Raw genomic sequence first — 18,086 nt, 5'->3', positions numbered from 1 at the left:
TCTGGGTTGATGGCTCGGAGCCTGGAGCCTGTTTCCGATTCTGTGTCTCCCTCTCTCTCTGCCCCTTCCCCGTTCATGCTCTGTCTCTCTCTGTCCCAAAAATAAATAAAAAACGTTGAAAAAAAAATTTAAAAAAAAAAAAAAAATTATAATGTGGACCACAGATTCAAGCCTATGTTTGTACTGTATCAATAGTGCACCAATTTAAAATTATCTAATTTTGATAATTATACTGTGGTTAAGTAAGAGAAAAGCCTTGTTCTTAGGATATACAGACTTGTTAAGGGGTGAAAGGGGATGCCACATACCATGAATTCTCAGACGGTCCAGAAAAATACTATAAATATATATATAATAGGGCAAAGCAAATATGGCAAAATGTTAAACATCAACAGAGTTGGGTGAAGGGTGTACAGGAATTCATTCACACTACTGCAACTTTTCTGTATGTTTAAAATTATTTCAAAATAAAATTATCACATGAATCTAAGAAAAATAAAAAGTTAATCACATGAATCTAAGCACAGACCACTTCTTTTATACAAGAGTTCGTCTGAAATCACCAATTAAAAGGTAAAATAGTGGCAAAACAATATTTAAATAGAAAGAAAAAGGAAATAACCTCATGAAGACTCATCTGATAACAGAAGGTATTAAAAGCAGCAAACATTCCTTGTGTTAAGTCTGAGCTCCTAATCCGAAGGTTCTATCAGTGCAGAGCCAGCAGAAAGGACAAGAGAACCTCTCAGAGGACGGACTGACCTCACCAGGCTTTGTGGACGGGCACAGCCACTTCTCCAACAACATGTCCCAGACTTTCTCCAAATTAATTTCGTTAACTTCGGCAATTTCTTTGGCAGCTGCGTGAATATCTAAGATATTCAAAATAAAGAGTTTAAAAAAAGAAAAACCCAAGTTTTCAGTGCAAGATAACTGGGAATCAAAATAACAGTTCTCCCTGAGCAGAAAGATAAATGGTGCTTTGTCCTCACCGGGATATTCTTTGCTGGAGGAATTCTGAATTCTTTGACTTATGCTAGGATGCTCGTACAGACTGACGATGAGATGTGCAGGCTTTCCTATCACTCTTAGATATTCCGCGGTGTTTAGCTTGTGGGCTATGAGCACAGCTTCAGTGCCTGATCGCCGGTACTGAATATGAAGCTTCTTCAACAAAGCCTCTGCTTTTTCACGCGTTTCATCCTTTAAAAAAAAAAAAAAAATCCCAAGCAGGGATTCCAAGAAAAGGTCACATTCTAAACCTCAGGTGAGGCGAAGAATCCATCTTTATCAATCAAGATCCCTCCCTGCCTTAGTTACATCCTTACATATCTACACAAATTCTCATCTTCTTTATCCATTTTAGGCATCCAACCCTTAAAGACGCCATCAGCAGGGCGGGATGAGAAGGTGGGCCAGGGAGCACACTATGTAAATGAAAAGAGAGGAGCCTTCCATTGTACAGTTCAGACTCACCTGACATGGGATATTCTGTAGCCATCTCTCAGCTAAATACAGGCAGAATTTCAAGCTGGACATCTTGAAGGAACCTGAACAGATAAAAAAGAGATTTATAAACAAATCATAATCCTTTTATGATAAATGTATTTAATCAAATTATCAAGGTGTTTTTTTTTTATACAAGAATGCATACTCAGAGAAAAAACATAATTTAAACAGAAGGATACAAAGTAAAAAGTCCAAAGGCTCCTCTTTAGCTTCTATTCCTTCAGAAGTTTCCCCTGTATGTGTGTGTCTGTGTGTACATGCACACATTTTAACCCCAACAGGCTAAGATCATACATGTGCTATTGTCCACTGTTCTGACTTAATATATACCTTGGGTATCTTTCCAAATCAACTATATAGTATTCTATTCTATGCATATGCTCTATTTTTAAAAACAAATTCCTGACAAATGAGCATTTTAAAAAAACAGTTATTTTTTACGGGTGACTGCGTGGCTCAGTTGGTTAAGCATCCAACCTCAGCTCAGGTCATGATCTCACGGTTCGTGGTTTCAAGCCCTACGTTGGGCTTTGTGTTGACAGCTCAGAGCCTAGAGCCTGAAGCCTGCTTCAGATTCTGTGTCTCCCTCTCTCTCTCTCTGCCCCTCCCCTGCTTGTGCTCTGTCTCAAAAATAAATAAATATTAAAAAAATAACTAAAAAGTAGTTATTTTTGACTTCTGTTACAACTAAAAACATGGCAGTAAGTGCCTGTGTTTGTGTGCTTATTTGGTTATGCAAGAACATGTAAGGATTCATTACTAGAAGCAGGAGTACCTGTTAGGAAGCAATTTCTATTCCTACAGACAAGGTAGAGAACACCCACATCCCTGCACCCTGATAAGCTGCAAGGAGCCTTGCTGACTTCACTGGAGCCTTTCAACATTCAGCAAATTTTAATCATTTCAGCAATGCACCAAGTGAAGAGAAAGGGCACATAACATTTTTAACTACCATCAATAGTTTTAAATGCCTCTTCTCAAAGATAGGTAAGGAGTAAATTTTTTTATTGCAAGTTCAAAAAAAGCCGACAATTTCGAGCCCATTTAGAGGAAGAATCCATACCTTCTGGGATATCCTGGGCAAGACTGATGCCAATAGCTACAGCCCACTCTGGGTTAACTATAGACAATAAGTAGGACTCGATGGTTTGAGTGATCTTAGTTATTTCCTTGTTAATCAGTGTTGAGGATTTAGCTTGTGTTAACTTCAGAAGCTTTGGCTTCAGTTTTTTTTCAAAAACATGTTTGGCTGTAGACACATACAGAGTGTCCAAAGAGAACTTCAAAGAGAGGAAAAGAAAAGTTAAGGCTGGGGGCACCTGGGTGGCTCAGTCGGTTAAACATCGGACTGATTTTGGTTCAGATCAGGATCTCATGGTCGTGAGATCAAGCCCTGCAAAGGGCTCTTTGCTAGGAGTGCAGAGCCTGCTTGGGATTCTCTCCCTCTCTGCCCCTCCCCTGCCCCCAAATAAATTAACGTTAAAAAACATACACTTAAAAAAAAAAACTTAAGGTTGATTTACATGCTCACCTTTAAGGGTTTTACATGAAAGTAGTACAAAATCCTTCTACAAAGGGTCTGAGTTAACTAGAGGGTATAAAGGTATGTTTGACCAAGTCTCAACCCATTACCTTCATTAATTTACAAATCAGGAGCAGTGTTGGAAAAGATTCTTCACTGAGTTCTGTAGCTAAAAAAGAAACAAGAAGATTATGATTTGCTTAAGAAAACAAATTTGGGCTATTCAGTAAAATTCATAAGAAGTTAAGGAACATACAGAGAATTTTCCAGAAGTTCTGTGCCGTGCCAAAGAATATTAGGTGAAAAGGCAGTCTAGTTTGGGCAGCTGATGGCAAACTTATCACATGCTCCAACATATACTGATATTCTAGGTCCACCGGAGGAGATATTCTTCTGTATGATTTCAAATGTTTCAGAAGACTCAATGCCTATATTAAAATATAAATGTATTTTCTTGTGAGCTTAAACCAATCCTGTTTCTTAACTCTTTAACTTGATCGTATCATAGAATTCCATTCCTGAGATGGTCTTGTTTTCATTAAGAGAACCAAAACCTTTTGTAGTTTTACCTCTAAGATTATCCTTCTAAACCACAATTTATATGATGATTAAAGAAATTATACTCAGAGAAACTAATGGAACCCTGTTATTGGTGGGATTTTTCTAAGTGAGTCTGAAAGTTCCCCATAACCTCTTCAAACAGTCTGAGGAAGATCTCAAAAATACTGGATTTCATTTTAAAAAGGTAGGCAGTAGGTCTAAAATTAATCCTCTACACCCTTACATCTCTTTAGGCTTATATCTGATATTTTGGGTGCTTGTATAATTTTTTGAATCAACCCATTTTCTTTTAATGTTTGAATCCATTTTAAAGAGATACAAAAGCTACTATGACCAAAATTCAGAAAAGACTAAGAAGTTACTGAAAGTACTAGAATCGAGTCAGCCCTACCTACTAATATAGAAAGTGGAATCTGACTCTGGGTCCCACATACTACTACTTCTTTTTTGTTGTTGTTGTTGTCGAATCACAGAAATTTTGCTTTAATTCTTCTAAATTAGTCCTTTAGTGACTTCATGATCTTAGACAAATTTAAACTGCCTCAGTAAAGCCAAAATAGGATTAAGATAAACGATAAAATATGAAGAGCATGAGAAGTATTTATTTACAGAAAGCATTAGGGGCAGAGGGGCAGAGAGAGAGGGAGACAGAGAATCCAAAGCAGGCTCTGAGCAGTCAGTGCCAAACCCCATGCTGGGACTCGAACCCACAAACCGTGAGATCATAACCTGCGCCAAAGTCAAACACTTAACTGGCTGAGCCACCCAGGCACCCTGAGCGTGACAAGTCTTTTTACTTCTGTATCCCTTTGAAAGACCCAGGGGCGCCTGGGTGGCTCAGTCAGTTAAATGTCCGACTCTTGATTCTGGCTTAGGTCATGATCTCACAGTTTGTGAGATTAAGCCCCGAGGAGGCCTCTCTGCTGACAGTGCAGAGCCTGCTTGGAATTGTCTCTCCCTCTGCCCCTCCCCCACTCACACGTGCGTGTGCACACACACTCTCTCTCAAAACAAAATATTTTTAAAAATCTTAAAAAAAGAATAAAAAAAATAAAGAGGAACCAAACGAAAAATGAAGCTCAAAGGACAGTCCAGAAAGGTCCCATAGGACCACAATTTTGTGAAATGATCCAAAAAGAAGCAAAAATATAATTCTAAAATCTACGATACATTAGTTATACCTGATTGATATTAATGTTGGTTATCTTTTCATCAGCTCTTTCTATAACCTTCAGGACCACTTCAATCATTTCGTAGCTGTAGGGATCCAACTGTATAAAAGTAAAAATATGTCAAAACTTAAGATGGTGGCAGGCCAGGTTTTATTATGGTCATCAGTACAGATCAAAAATGTAAAATCTCAGTGTGCCATAGTGTTAGATAATTCTTCTACAAATGAACTGAAATGCTCTTATCTCTAAAATTAGTTGTATCAGGATAAATAAACCTTAAAATGTCTCAGAAGTGATTTTAAAAAGAAAGCTGTTCCTAGGATACTAAAAATCTAGAAAGAATAAATATATCAAGACTTCATAATTTTGTAAGATCTTTAAATGAAAATTCTATGTCTTCCATTTAAGATGGGAAAAGTACAATAGGAGGAAATGGACATTTTCTTGAAAATTATGTAACTAAAAGTGTGGGCCTCCAAGCAAAAGTTTCTCCAAGTATTCCATTCTGGCTCTAACCACATACTAAAATGCAAAAATTAATTGGGTGGCATCTATATATGTTCATGAAAAGAAAGGAAGTATTCTCTTTGTTCTTTGTTTCTGCCCACACACCATTACTTTTTTTTCATTTCTTAAATGCCAACTCAAGTCACATGAATAACAACACTGAACTAAGTGGGAAGATGATTTCCGTAGTACCTAGAACTTTTGTGAAAGTCTTTATTAATTTTGGCTGAATTTCAGGAAATACTGAAGTATTTCTTGTAGTCTTACAATCTTCCTTGCCCTTCAATCCACCTTTACTCCCCCAACAAACTACTCCTTGAGTTAAAAGTTTCAATTCTCAGGAAGATGTCCTAAGAAAATAATCAGACTAGAGGCCAAATAGGTATATGTATGTATGGAGATATTCACTGTAGCAATATTTAATAGTAAAATATACAAATAATTTAAGTGTCCATCCCTAAAGGCTTGGTTACAGTATGTTTATCCACACAGTGGAGTAATATGTACCTGTCAAAAATGAGATAGATGTATGTTATTGACACATAATGACAATATGTTCAGTGAAAAAAGGAGAATAACAGAATAGAATATTTAGTCTAAATCAGTCACCAAACTACTAACGTTTTTATCTATGGGAATGGGGTTATAGAGATTTTGCTTTTTGATTAATACTTCTCTCTAGTTTGATCTTTTTCAAAGAATGTGTGCTATTTTCAAAAATCTGAAAAACAATGCTATTTCTATTTTCAGGGAAAAAGGGAAGAAAACTACTACATTAAACTATATTAAAAAGGTAGAAATCTAAAATTACCAAAATTATATAAGTTTATAAAAAATACAGGACTTACTTTTCCAGCTTGTTACTTTATGTACCTAAATTAACTAAGGGTAGGAGGGATGTTTGAAGTGACCCGATACATTCAGTTCCCCATTCATCTACCTTATGCAGTATTCCACTAAGACTGATGACCAGATCTTTTGTGCTCGTCAGTAGAGGAACCATTTCCAGGGCTTTGGCCAGGAGTTTGGGGTGCTGCTGCTTTGCAGACTGTGTGCTCATGTCTCCCTGGCCTTGGCTGGCATTGGTGTTGTGTAGCAGTGTTTCGATGAATAGCTGAAGAGCTGCATCACAGTCCAACTGAAATGTGCTGAAAGAAGTATTCAAATACAGACTAACTTCTCTCCATGCATGTGTTTTCATACAATTTCTCACTGACACACTCCCATCGAACCCTCTCATTGTCCAGCCTCATTATCAGATCACATACACATCATCAAGAGTTAACTGCTGTCTTTAAAAAATCAGATCTTGGGGGCACCTGGGTGGCTTAGTCGGTTAAAGCGTAGGACTCCTGGTTTCAGTTCAGGTCATGATCTTGCAGTTCATGGGTTCCAGTCCTGCATCAGGCTCCATGCTGGCAGTGTGGACGGAGCCTGCTTGAGATTCTCACTCTCTCCCTCTCTCAAAAACTAAATACACTTAAAAAAAACCCCAGATCTTGGGGCCCTTTGGGTAGCTCAGTTGGTTAAGCACCTGACTTTAGCTCAGGTCATGATCTCGTTGTTGGTGGGTTCAAGTCCCATGTTGGGTTCTGTGCTGTTAGTGCAGAGCCTGCTTCAGTTCCTCTGCCTCCCTCTCTGTCTGCCCCTCCCCCACTCACACATGCTCTCAAAAATAAACACTAAAAAATTTAAATAAATAAATCATCAGATCTTGGGGTACTTGGGTGGCTCAGTCAGTTAAGTATCTGACTCTTGATCTCGGCTCAGGTCATGATCTCACAGCTCACCAGATAGAGCCCCACGTTGGACTCTGCACTGACACCATGGGGCCTGCCTGGGATTCTCTCTCTCCTCTCTCTCTCTGTCCCTCTCTGCTTGCACTCTGTCTCTCAAAATAAAAATAAAATAAACTTAAAAAAAAATCATGGCCATGTAATGGCATAATACTGGGGATAAATTTGTAATAAAATTGAAAATATTTAATAGGGCAATTCCACTTTCATACCCTTCACAAAAAATAGCCAAGATACACATACAAGGATGTCTGCTGCAACAACTGTTTGTAATATTTAAAAACTGAGAGCAATTCAATTATCCATTGAAAAGGGGCTAAATAAGTTATTCATACAAAGGAATACCAGAGTTCAAGAGATACAAAGAAAAGCTATATGTACCAATCTTATAAATATACTGTTAAGTGAATGATGCATGCTATAAAATAGTTTGTAAAATATGATTCTGTTTGTGATAAACTTAAAGAATGCATGTTTTTTTTTTTTTAATTTTTTTTTTCAACGTTTTTTATTTATTTTTGGGACAGAGAGAGACACAGCATGAACGGGGGAGGGGCAGAGAGAGAGGGAGACACAGAATCGGAAACAGGCTCCAGGCTCCGAGCCATCAGCCCAGAGCCTGACGCGGGGCTCGAACTCACGGACCGCGAGATCGTGACCTGGCTGAAGTCGGACGCTTAACCGACTGCGCCACCCAGGTGCCCCAAGAATGCATGTTTTTATATGCATAGGGGAAATAAAGGAACAATATAGACGAAATTCTTTAAACGGTGATTATTCCTGAATGGTAAGATTATATGGAACTTTGATTTTAATATGTTCTATCTTATTAGAAAAATAATAAAAATTTAAAAAATAAGAATGAGATGGAGCTATTATGTGTATTGTGCTAAGTGAAATAATTCAGAGAAAGACAAATACCATATGATTTAACTCATGTGGAATTTAAGAAACAAAACAGATGAACATATGGGAGGAGGAGAAAAGAGAGAGGGAAACAAACCATGAGAGACTCTTAAAGATAGAGAACAAACGGTTGATGGAGAGATGTGAGTGGGAGATGGGCTAGATGGGTGATGGATATTAAGAAGGGCACTTGCTGGGGTGCCTGGGTGGCTCAGTAGGTTAAGCATCTGACTTTGGCTCAGGTCACGATCTCATGGTTAGAGTTTGAGCCCCGCGTCGGGCTCTGTGCTGACATCTCAAAGCCTGGAGCCTGCTTCGGATTCTGTCTCCCTCTCTCTGCCCCTCCCCACTTGCACTCTGTCTCTCTGTCTCAAATAAACGTTAAAAAATATTAAAACAGGGGCACCTGGGTGGCTCAGTCAGTTAAGCGTCCAACTTCGGCTCAGGTCATGATCTCAAGGTTCTTGAGTTCGAGCCCCGCATCAGGCTCTGTGCTGACAGCTCAGAGCCTGGAGTCTGCTTCACATTCTGTGATTCCCTCTCTCTCTGCCCCTCACCTGCTCATGCTCTGTCTCTGTCTCTCTCAAAAATAAATAAACATTAAAAAAAAAAATTAAAACAAATATAAAGGAGGGCACTTGTTAATGATGAGCACTGTGCGTTGTAAGTGATGAATCACTGAATTCTACTTCTGAAACCAATATTGCACTGTATGTTAACTAGAATTTAAATAAAAATTTGAAAAAAATGAAGAATGAAATTATAGACAATTGAAATGCTTTAAGCCCTATTAACAAGATGATAGCTTAATTTGCTACACAGAATAACAAATATCAAGAAAAGCTTTAAGTAAGACCATTAAAAAATTTTTTTTGTTTATTTGGTTTTGAGAGAGAGCATGAGTGGGGTAGAGACAGTATTTTAAAACCAGTCACGTAGGGGCGCCTGGGTGGTTCAGTCGGTTAAGCGGCCGACTTCGGCTCAGGTCATGATCTCACGGTCCGTGAGTTTGAGCCCCGCGTCGGGCTCTGTGCTGACAGCTCAGAGCGTGGAGCCTGTTTTGGATTCTGTGTCTCCCTCTCTCTGACCCTCCCCCGTTCATGCTCTGTCTCTCTGTCTCAAAAATAAATAAATGCTCTGTCTCTCTCTGTCTCATTAAAAAAATTAAAAAAATAAAATAAAATAAAATAAAACCAGTCACTTATTATTTGACCTTAAGTGGGTCACTGAATATGGGTTTGTTTTCTCATATATAAATTGGTGCTAATATGCAATAAAAATGTAAAAATTAAATGATGGTGCATGAAAGCACTTTGAAACTAATAAAGTGACAACAATCTGGTCATCCTATTTATTAGATAAACATGTGAGATATTATTTACTCCTACTTATCACAATAACTGTTATATATAAACATTTAGTTTTAGTTTAATTACTTGTTATTTTAAAAAATTCTCCCTAAATCATATTAAAAAAATTTTTTTTTATGTTTATTTATTATTGAGAGAGACAGAGCACAAGCAGGGGAGGAGCAGAGAGAGAGAGAGAGAGAGAGACAGAAAGAGAGAGAGAGAAAGAGAAAGAGAGAAAGAGAGAAAGAAAGAGAGAGAGAAAGAGAGAGAGAAAGAGAGAGAGAGAGAGAGAGAGAGAGAGAGAGAGAGATAATCCAAAGCAGGCTCCAAGCTCTAGCTGTCAGCCAGAGCCCAATGTAGGGCTGAAACCCATGAACCGTGAGATCATGACCTGAGCAGAAGTCAGATGCTTAACTGACTGAGCCACCCAGGTGCGCCCCCCACACTTTTCTTTCAATAAGAAACATCATTATCTTTTTTTTTTTTTTTTTTTAACTTAAGAGTTTATTTATAAGGGTGCCTGGGTGGCTCAGTCGGTTAAGCATCTGACTCCCGATTTCGGCTCAGGTCATGATCTCACGGTTTGTGAGTTCAAGCCCCACACTGGGCTCTGCACTGACAGTGTTAAGCCTGCTTGATTGTCTCTCTCCTTCTCTCTCTGCCCCCACCTTACTCACTCTCTTTGTCTCAAAATAAATAAACTGTTTTTTAGTTTATTTATTTTCAGAGAGGAAGAGAGAAAAGTGGAGAAGTGGCAGAGAGACAGAGAGAGAGAGAGAGAGAGAGAGAGAGAGAGAGAGAGAGAGAGAATCCCAAGCAGGCTCCGCACCACCAGTGTGAGGCTTGAACTCAAAAGAATTGCAAGATCATGACCTGAGCTGAACTTGGATGCTTCACTGACTGAGCCATCCAGGTGCCTCTAAATCATACTTTTCATTACATCTTTTTTTTTTCTCTCCATTATATCTTCATTTAAGATTACTTTGCCCCTATGTTGATCTGATTTAGAAGTTCAATTGCTCATAACAATACTCCCAAACTTTCCTATCATGGGAATCATCTGGAACTCCTATTACGGATCAGATTTTGGGGCTTGGCCCAGATCTGCTGAGTCAGAACCACCAGGAAGGGGCCCAAGAATCTTTATTTAAAAAAAATTTTTTTTTTTTTAGCGTTTATTTATTTTTGAGACAGAGACAAAGCATGAACGGGGGAGGGTCAGAGAGAGGGAGACACAGAATCTGAAACAGGCTCCAGGCTCTGAGCTGTCAGCACAGAGCCCGACGCGGGGCTCAAACTCACAGACCGCGAGATCATGACCTGGGCCGAAGTCAGCCGCTTAACCGACTGAGCCACCCAGGCGCCCCAAGAATCTTTATTTTTAATCAGGAGCCCCAGGTGATGTTCAACATGAGGCAAGTCTGGGAAACACTTAACCATGAATTTAAAAGGTGATAACCTAAGAGAATTTAATCTGGTTTTGGATTCACTTAGTTTGGAGATTAAAAAAAAAACATCCACAGTCCATAGACTGCATGGAATAATCATCTTTATTACTGTGTTCTTGCAATAAGGAGTACCAGTTTGTTAACCTAATAGTAAAAATACCACTAAAGTTTAAAGAGTTACCAGCAATATTCCAGAATGAGGCTTGTGTCCATATCTATATTCTCCACAAGAGCTTTAATGAGGTCTTTCTTGGTGAGAAAATGTTGCCTGAAAACCGGTTGGAAAGAAATCTAGAAATAAAAAGAGCAAAACAAAAACCCCAATAAAGTGAAAGGTATTAGAAAAAGGACACCATGGTGATTTGCCTTTTTACTATCCTTTTTTATAGAGAAACATTTTTCTAGACTCCTCTAACCCTTTTTTATCCCCCTACCCAACTTGACCATCATTCTGAGATTTCAGGTATATTTGGCTATGGGCCCCAAATCTCTTAGTCAGGTTACCCTTTGGTTCTTCATCAATTAGTTGTTATCAATAACCAGTCCCATTTCTACATTTGAACTAGGCTTCAAAACACATATCCTTTCTGTAGTGATCACATTCCTGATAAGCCTACTTGCGAGTAAAATAAAATGTTTTTATTTTTTTATTTTTATTTATTATTTTTGAGACAGAGAGAGACAGAGCATGAACAGGGGAGGGTCAGAGAGAGGGAGACACAGAATCTGAAATAGGCTCCAGGCTCTGAGCTGTCAGCACAGAGCCCGACGCAGGGCTCGAACTCACGGACCGCGAGATCACGACCTGAGCCGAAGTCGGACGCTTAACCGACTGAGCCACCCAGGCGCTCCAAAATGTTTTAAAGACATAGTGTCAAGAACACAGTTTTGTTTGTTTTTACAAAGTGAAAAATGACTTTTCCCTAGGAGTTCATAAACTTCAGTATACCTGTGTACACACTGATGTTATCTTTTTAATTTTTAAATTTAAGTTTACTTATTTTGAGAGAGAGTGAGCGAGAGAGAGAGCACACAAGCAGGAAGGGAGCAAAGAGGGAGGGAGCGAATCTCAAGCATGCTCTGCACTGTCAGTGCAAAGCCTGATGAAGGGCTCAAACTCACAAACCATGAGATCATGACCTGAGCCCAAGTCAGATGCTTAACCGACTGAGCCACCCAGGCACCTTCACATTGACTTATCTTCCACCAAACAGCAACAGAAAAGTATGAGGCTAAAGGCTAGGTCTGAAACAGCTTATATGTTAATTAATCCTAGATATAGTTCTATCAATGGGAAAGCTAAGTAGAAAAAAATGTCAAGCCTCAGGGGTGCATCTGGGTAGCTCAGTCAGTTAAGTGTCCAACTCTTGATTTTGGCTCCGGTCATGATCTCACGGTTCATGGTTCAAGTCCCACACCTTTCAGTGCAGAACCTGCTTGGCATTCTCTCTCCCTCTCTCTGTTTGGGATTCTCTCTCCTTCTCTCTCTGTCCCTGCTCTGCTCTCTCGTGTGCGTTCTCTCTCAAAAATAAACATTAAAAAAAAGTCAAGGGCACCTGGGTGGCTCAGTCGGTTAAGTGTCCGACTTTGGCTCAGATCATAATTTCACAGTTCGTGAGTCCGAGCCCTGCATCAGGCTCTGTGCTGACAGCTCAGATCCTGGAGCCTGCTTTGGATTCTGTCTCCCTTTCTCTCATCCCCTCCCCCACTCACATTCTGTCTCTCTCAAAAATAAACAGACGTTAAAAAAAGTCAAGCCTCTTCTAAATTTTCTTAAAAATACAGAAAACAGGGGCGCCTGGGTGGCGCAGTCGGTTAAGCGTCCGACTTCAGCCAGGTCACGATCTCGCGGTCCGTGAGTTCGAGCCCCGCGTCAGGCTCTGGGCTGATGGCTCGGAGCCTGGAGCCTGTTTCCGATTCTGTGTCTCCCTCTCTCTCTGCCCCTCCCCCGTTCATGCTGTGTCTCTCTCTGTCCAAAAATAAATAAAAAACGTTGAAAAAAAAAAAAAAATTAAAAAAAATACAGAAAACAGGAAATGAAGCAAATGGTCCTTATTTGTTTGAAAACAATAATGTGTATATTTAATATAACTAAAATTTATGAGTCCACAACATATATCCTCTCCCCAAAGAAGAAGACTTTAAGATTTCCTGGGGAAATCATCAGAATGGATCAAATTTGATGGTACTCTGAAGAATACTCACACCAAGTTTGCCAAGACGAATACCCCACTGAGCATCAGTACTGAGTTCACGGAACTTAAGCTCTGTTTCTATTTCCTGATAGAGGCTGGCCAGCTGAGAGCCCACCAGAGATATTGCCTAAAAAATTAAAATAGAATTAAAATTCAATCACAATATGTTCTAACACCTTTTGGATGAAACCCAACAATAAAAATCATAACCTTTCTTTGTGATAACAGTGTGGAATATTACATATTGCTTCATACACACAGTCATTATTGATATAATAGGTCATTCAGCTTTTATTATGATGCCATAAATGTAGTCTGGCTTTCCTTCAAAGAAAAGGCCAAATTTTGGTTATCCTGAAAATAAAATCCCCACAAAAGGCAAATTTTAAAACAAACATCAAAGAGAGATTCTGCATCTGCTAACCTTGTCCAACAAAAAAGACCTGGCTCGTGGGTCTAAGGTTTCAAATACACTTCAGATATAGTAAATGTAAGAAGTGACGGTCTATGGCCACATACAGATTTAAGAAATAAAAAATATCCTAATTCTTTGGGTTGAGCAGTGCTTATGACCTGCATATACATTCACTGGTGTGTCAGTAGTCAAGGAAAAGCTGTTAGAAAACAAGAGAGTTTGCTCCACATTTCTTCTGCTAAATCATTAAGTGGCAAAGCCAACTTCATTTTTTCCCCTAAATCTCTTCATACTTTAAGAAATGAAGCTGTGCTTGCTCAGGCCATACCAAAATTTTGTCGTAATTCTGCCACGCTTTATCTATGAGCTTCCAGAGATTTTCAAACACTTCTTTTTGGGGTAACAGAGTGCAGTAACCCAATGCCAAGTCAAGATCCACCAGGCGACAATTAAATACCTATTGGAAGAAAGCATCAAGAGAAGGACATTCTTTACAATCAAAATAGAATTTGGTCTCTGAAAGCTTATTTGTTATCAAATTTAATTATAACCCCTAAGAATAAGAATAAGAAAGAAAGAAAGAATAAGTTTCGTGAAAAGTGATTTAGAGTAACTTGGTTCCAACTTGTATGCTTAGTTTTAATATCCTTTATCATTATCATAAACTTAAGGAAACAACTTGGACAGGTTGTATATAGCACAGAACCCTTACCTTCTTCTCCCTGACAATCCCATCACTTCTCTTTAAGCCCCAATATGCCCTCCCCATCCTCATTCTTATCCTGAGATATCAGAAGCAACTAGAAGAGAGAAAGGGAAAAAAAAAAAAAAAAAAAAAAAAAAAAAAAAAAAAAAAAAGAGAGAGAGAGAGAGAGAGAGAGCCAGCAGCTTACCAAGAACGGATACTCACTTTGTGCAACAGTGTTGTAGCATTTCCCCTGATAAATGTAACAGCTTTCTCTTTCAGTTCCGTAACAACATGCCTTGATTTAACTAATGTGGCCTCTCCAAACAACTTTTAGAAAAGAACAAAAGAATTGTTAGGTCTACTTCTACCTATGTGTCATTTTGAAAACTCTTCTTAAATATTAAGGAACTTTGAAAATTCATCATTATATGCAAAATGTGCTGGCATTTAATCTATGATGACAGAATGCTGCAGCTGAGGGGGGAACTGACTGGGAAGGCACAAAAAGGAACCTTTTCAAATATTCTATACCTTGATCGTGCTGTTGGTGACATGGTGAATACACTGTTGACAGACTTAAAATGTGCAATTTTGAAAGCAATACTTTACTTAAAGTTAATTTTGGGGCACCTGGGTGGCTTAGTTGGTTAAGCATCTAACTCTTGAATTCGGCTCAGATCAGGGTCATGGGATTGAGCTCCACATCAGATTCTGTGCTGAATGCAGAGCCTGCTTAAGATTCTTTCTCTCTCCCTCTCTCTGTCCCTCTCTCCACACTTGCACACTCCCCGTCTTTCAAAAAAAAAAAAAGTATATATATATATATATATATATATATATATATATATATAAAAGATAAAGTTAATTTTGTAAAAAATTGTTATTTAACAAATATAAACAGAATAGTAGAAGTGAATGCAATTCTGTGATTAGCTTCATAAGCAAGTTATCAACAGGTACTTTGCCTTCTAGAATCTTTTCAACGATGCTGTCAGGTAATAATTATAATAATTTAGGCTACAGTAAAACAAACAACAGATAGAGTTTTGACCTAATGTATTCACTGGGTTGGGAGTAAGAAGACATATCACTGCAAGTTAAAACCTCAACTGAATGATTTCACCTCCCTCAGTCTGCTTCCTCATTTGCAAAATGGAGACTCTCAGGGCTGTTGTCAAGACTGAATATGAAAAGTATGCAAGTACCTTGAACCACACCTGAATCTCAGATGCTCAACACATGTTTCCTAAATCTGACAAATTATCAATTTCCTTGTTCCAGAGCCAAGTGAGAAAATGTGGACTCCAAATCCCTTTGTTTGGTGGTGTATTTGTATCTATATTCCTCCAAAGTGAAAGCATTTGTTCTCAGAACTATACCTTTCCACTCAGACTGGCATCCATGAAGCTTGATACAGAGTGCTGAAGACAGGTACCAAATGAACCAATGACAAATCTTAGGGCCAGTTCCCACTGGCTAGATTCTTGCAGGTTCTGGAGCAATGCCGAGATGGAATTTATAATAGGTAAAATGAGGTTGTCTCCTGTGAAGTGATAAAAGTACTTCATTTCAGTAAAAGTATTTTAATATTTAGATTTTTCAAAGAAATAAAGATCATAATTATTGAAAAACTGTTTTCAGGGACAGCCAATGTTTTCAATGTAGATAACTATCATAAAATTCTTTTTTTTTTTTTTTTTTTTAACGTTTATTTATTTTTGAGACAGAGAGAGACAGAGCATGAACGGGGGAGGGTCAGAGAGAGGGAGACACAGAATCCGAAACAGGCTCCAGGCTCTGAGCGGTCAGCACAGAGCCCGATGCGGGGCCCGAACCCATGGACCGCGAGATCATGACCTGAGCCGAAGTCGGCCGCTTAACCGACTGAGCCACCCAGGCACCCCTAAAATTGGTTCTTAAAGCTAGTAAATGAGAGAATTAACACGGACTTTATTTAAACCAGAAAATAACTAAGTTTGATGATAACTGATCTATTTTCAGATGCTTAAGTCATTAGCTGGAAAAAAAAACAAAAAACAAAAAACCACTTCTCCGTGGGGAAAACCAAAATTTATGAACAGATTCATAAGTTAATGTTCCAAGCCAATGACAGTCTCTTGACCTTCTGGAAGAGTAACACTGTAATAGTCATAATTAAGTACATCAAGAACATTAAGTCAGACTTATATTCAAGATTTCAAGGAATTTCTGTTTTTCTGTTATTTATAAAATTGTAATACAATAACGTATATTTCTGATGTCAAGTACCTTCATTAATAGAACGGTATGGTAAACTTGTAGAATCCAAGGGATGTCTCTTGCTTTCTACAAAAAAGAGTGAAATATGTTAACAGTAAATAAAACAACATGCTTGTAGACCACATATTCCAAGAAATATTTAAATATTATGCTATTAACAAATAATGTTCTAAAATAATCTACTTAAAAAAAAAAAAAAAGAGCACTTAAGTACATACAGAAAAATACATACGTCAAGTGTACAACTCGATGAAGTGAATACATTCACGTCCCAGAACCCAAACAAAGAAATAGAACCTTACCAGTACCCGAAACCCTCTCTTCCCCCTTTCCAGTCATTATCCACCCTCGAGAGCAACCATTCCCCTGACTTCGGACAGCACAGCTTCTTTATAGCCTGACCTTGCACTTTACGTGAACGAAATCATATAGTATGACGTGTTCTTTTGTATTTGGCTTCTTTTGGTCAGCACTGTGCCTGCGAGATTCACCATATTCCCATGTGCAGTCCTAGTTCCAAACCTCCACGCTTTAAAACTTGCAGAAAGCAGAAATACATAGAAAATAACAACACAAGTGACATTTACCAGCCAGAGGCAGAAGTGACGCAATCATTTCATAGATAACAGGCAGCACCATCTGTGACTCCAGAACTATCCCATCTTCACTGAAGAAGTCACTGTAAGACCACTCTTCATATGGATCTTTTTGAGTTCCAAAGGAAGTCTAAATACCAAATCACAGAAAAGACACAAGTAAATACGCTCCAAAACACAAATACCATCTTCACTAAGCAGAACCCAGAATCCGATGTACTAGAGCCAAACGCAGTTTGGATGGTCAAATACAACTGTGTAGTCTGCTTCCTCTGGGTAGTCTGTGGCTTATGATAATGCCATTTTAAATTAAACCGTCGCTCTAAGATAAGGACAATGTCCAGAGATGCCTTTTTTGAGGCCCGACATTTCAAAAGGTAGGGCAACTTAAAGCCAATAAATGTCACTGAAAAAGAGGTTTCGTGCCCTTGAGTTTTCCGGTCTAGAGTACGAAAACACAAGCGGCAGGGGCACCTGGGTGGCTCAGACAGTTAAGTGTCTAACTTCAGCTCAGGTCACGATCTCATGGTCCGTGAGTTTGAGCCTTGCGTCTTGCTCTATGCTGACAGCTCAGAGCCTGGAGCCTGCTTCAGATTCTTTGTCTCCCCCCTCTCTCTGCCCCTACCCTGCTCTCTCTCTCTCAAAAATAAACATTAAAAAAATAAAAAAAATGAATTTAAAAAACCCACAAGAGGTAGATTTGATATTTTTATAAACTATACAAGTGATTTAAAAGTGGTTCATAATGGGCGGGCAGGGATTTGGTTTAAGGAAAAGAAATTTAAAGGCAATTTACTTTCATTAGAATTCCACAGTCATCCATGTGGCACTGTCTGGAAAGCTCTACTGCCGTTAATGTAGATTTACACAGTTCTAAAGCATCTAGCAAAAAATCTGAAAGAAAATGGAGAAAAATCATTACACTAATATTCCACGTGTTTGGAATAATGAAAACAATCTTTTAATAATTACCATTCAAATTTTAAAGAAGGCCACAAGACAGAACGGTTTCCACACAGCGTTGACTACCCTAAATAATGCAGTTTAAATTTTTACAGAAGCTTGGCTGAGATGTAACCTCGTATGTGGAGAGGCAAGGAATTTCACAATCCCATCAAAGTGACTATTATCAACAGTTGGAAATGACATTGTTAATATCT

General features: G+C 38.6%; 1 protein-coding gene across 3 annotated transcripts in view; it reads right to left on the bottom strand.

Annotated features, from left to right (window-relative positions):
* The window catches only part of KNTC1 (kinetochore associated 1), a 74,510-nt gene that overhangs the window by 16,731 nt on the left and 39,693 nt on the right, over window positions 1-18,086 (bottom strand). For all 3 annotated transcript variants that reach the window (XM_058691361.1, XM_058691362.1, XM_058691363.1), the window contains 16 exons: window positions 17,723-17,820; window positions 16,918-17,056; window positions 16,340-16,396; window positions 15,451-15,614; window positions 14,294-14,398; window positions 13,712-13,840; window positions 12,979-13,095; window positions 10,955-11,064; window positions 6,212-6,419; window positions 4,774-4,863; window positions 3,288-3,459; window positions 3,142-3,200; window positions 2,573-2,789; window positions 1,477-1,550; window positions 993-1,203; window positions 763-872 (listed from right to left, as the gene is read on the bottom strand). In XM_058691361.1, coding sequence (XP_058547344.1) covers window positions 763-872; window positions 993-1,203; window positions 1,477-1,550; window positions 2,573-2,789; window positions 3,142-3,200; window positions 3,288-3,459; window positions 4,774-4,863; window positions 6,212-6,419; window positions 10,955-11,064; window positions 12,979-13,095; window positions 13,712-13,840; window positions 14,294-14,398; window positions 15,451-15,614; window positions 16,340-16,396; window positions 16,918-17,056; window positions 17,723-17,820 — 2,060 coding nt within the window. The remainder of the gene's footprint in view (window positions 1-762; window positions 873-992; window positions 1,204-1,476; window positions 1,551-2,572; window positions 2,790-3,141; window positions 3,201-3,287; window positions 3,460-4,773; window positions 4,864-6,211; window positions 6,420-10,954; window positions 11,065-12,978; window positions 13,096-13,711; window positions 13,841-14,293; window positions 14,399-15,450; window positions 15,615-16,339; window positions 16,397-16,917; window positions 17,057-17,722; window positions 17,821-18,086) is intronic.

The sequence above is a fragment of the Neofelis nebulosa genome, chromosome 11, assembly GCF_028018385.1.
Source record: "Neofelis nebulosa isolate mNeoNeb1 chromosome 11, mNeoNeb1.pri, whole genome shotgun sequence".
Lineage (NCBI taxonomy): Eukaryota > Metazoa > Chordata > Mammalia > Carnivora > Felidae > Neofelis > Neofelis nebulosa.
Note: the sequence above shows the minus strand (reverse complement) of the source record. Positions and strands in the feature narration are given on the sequence as shown.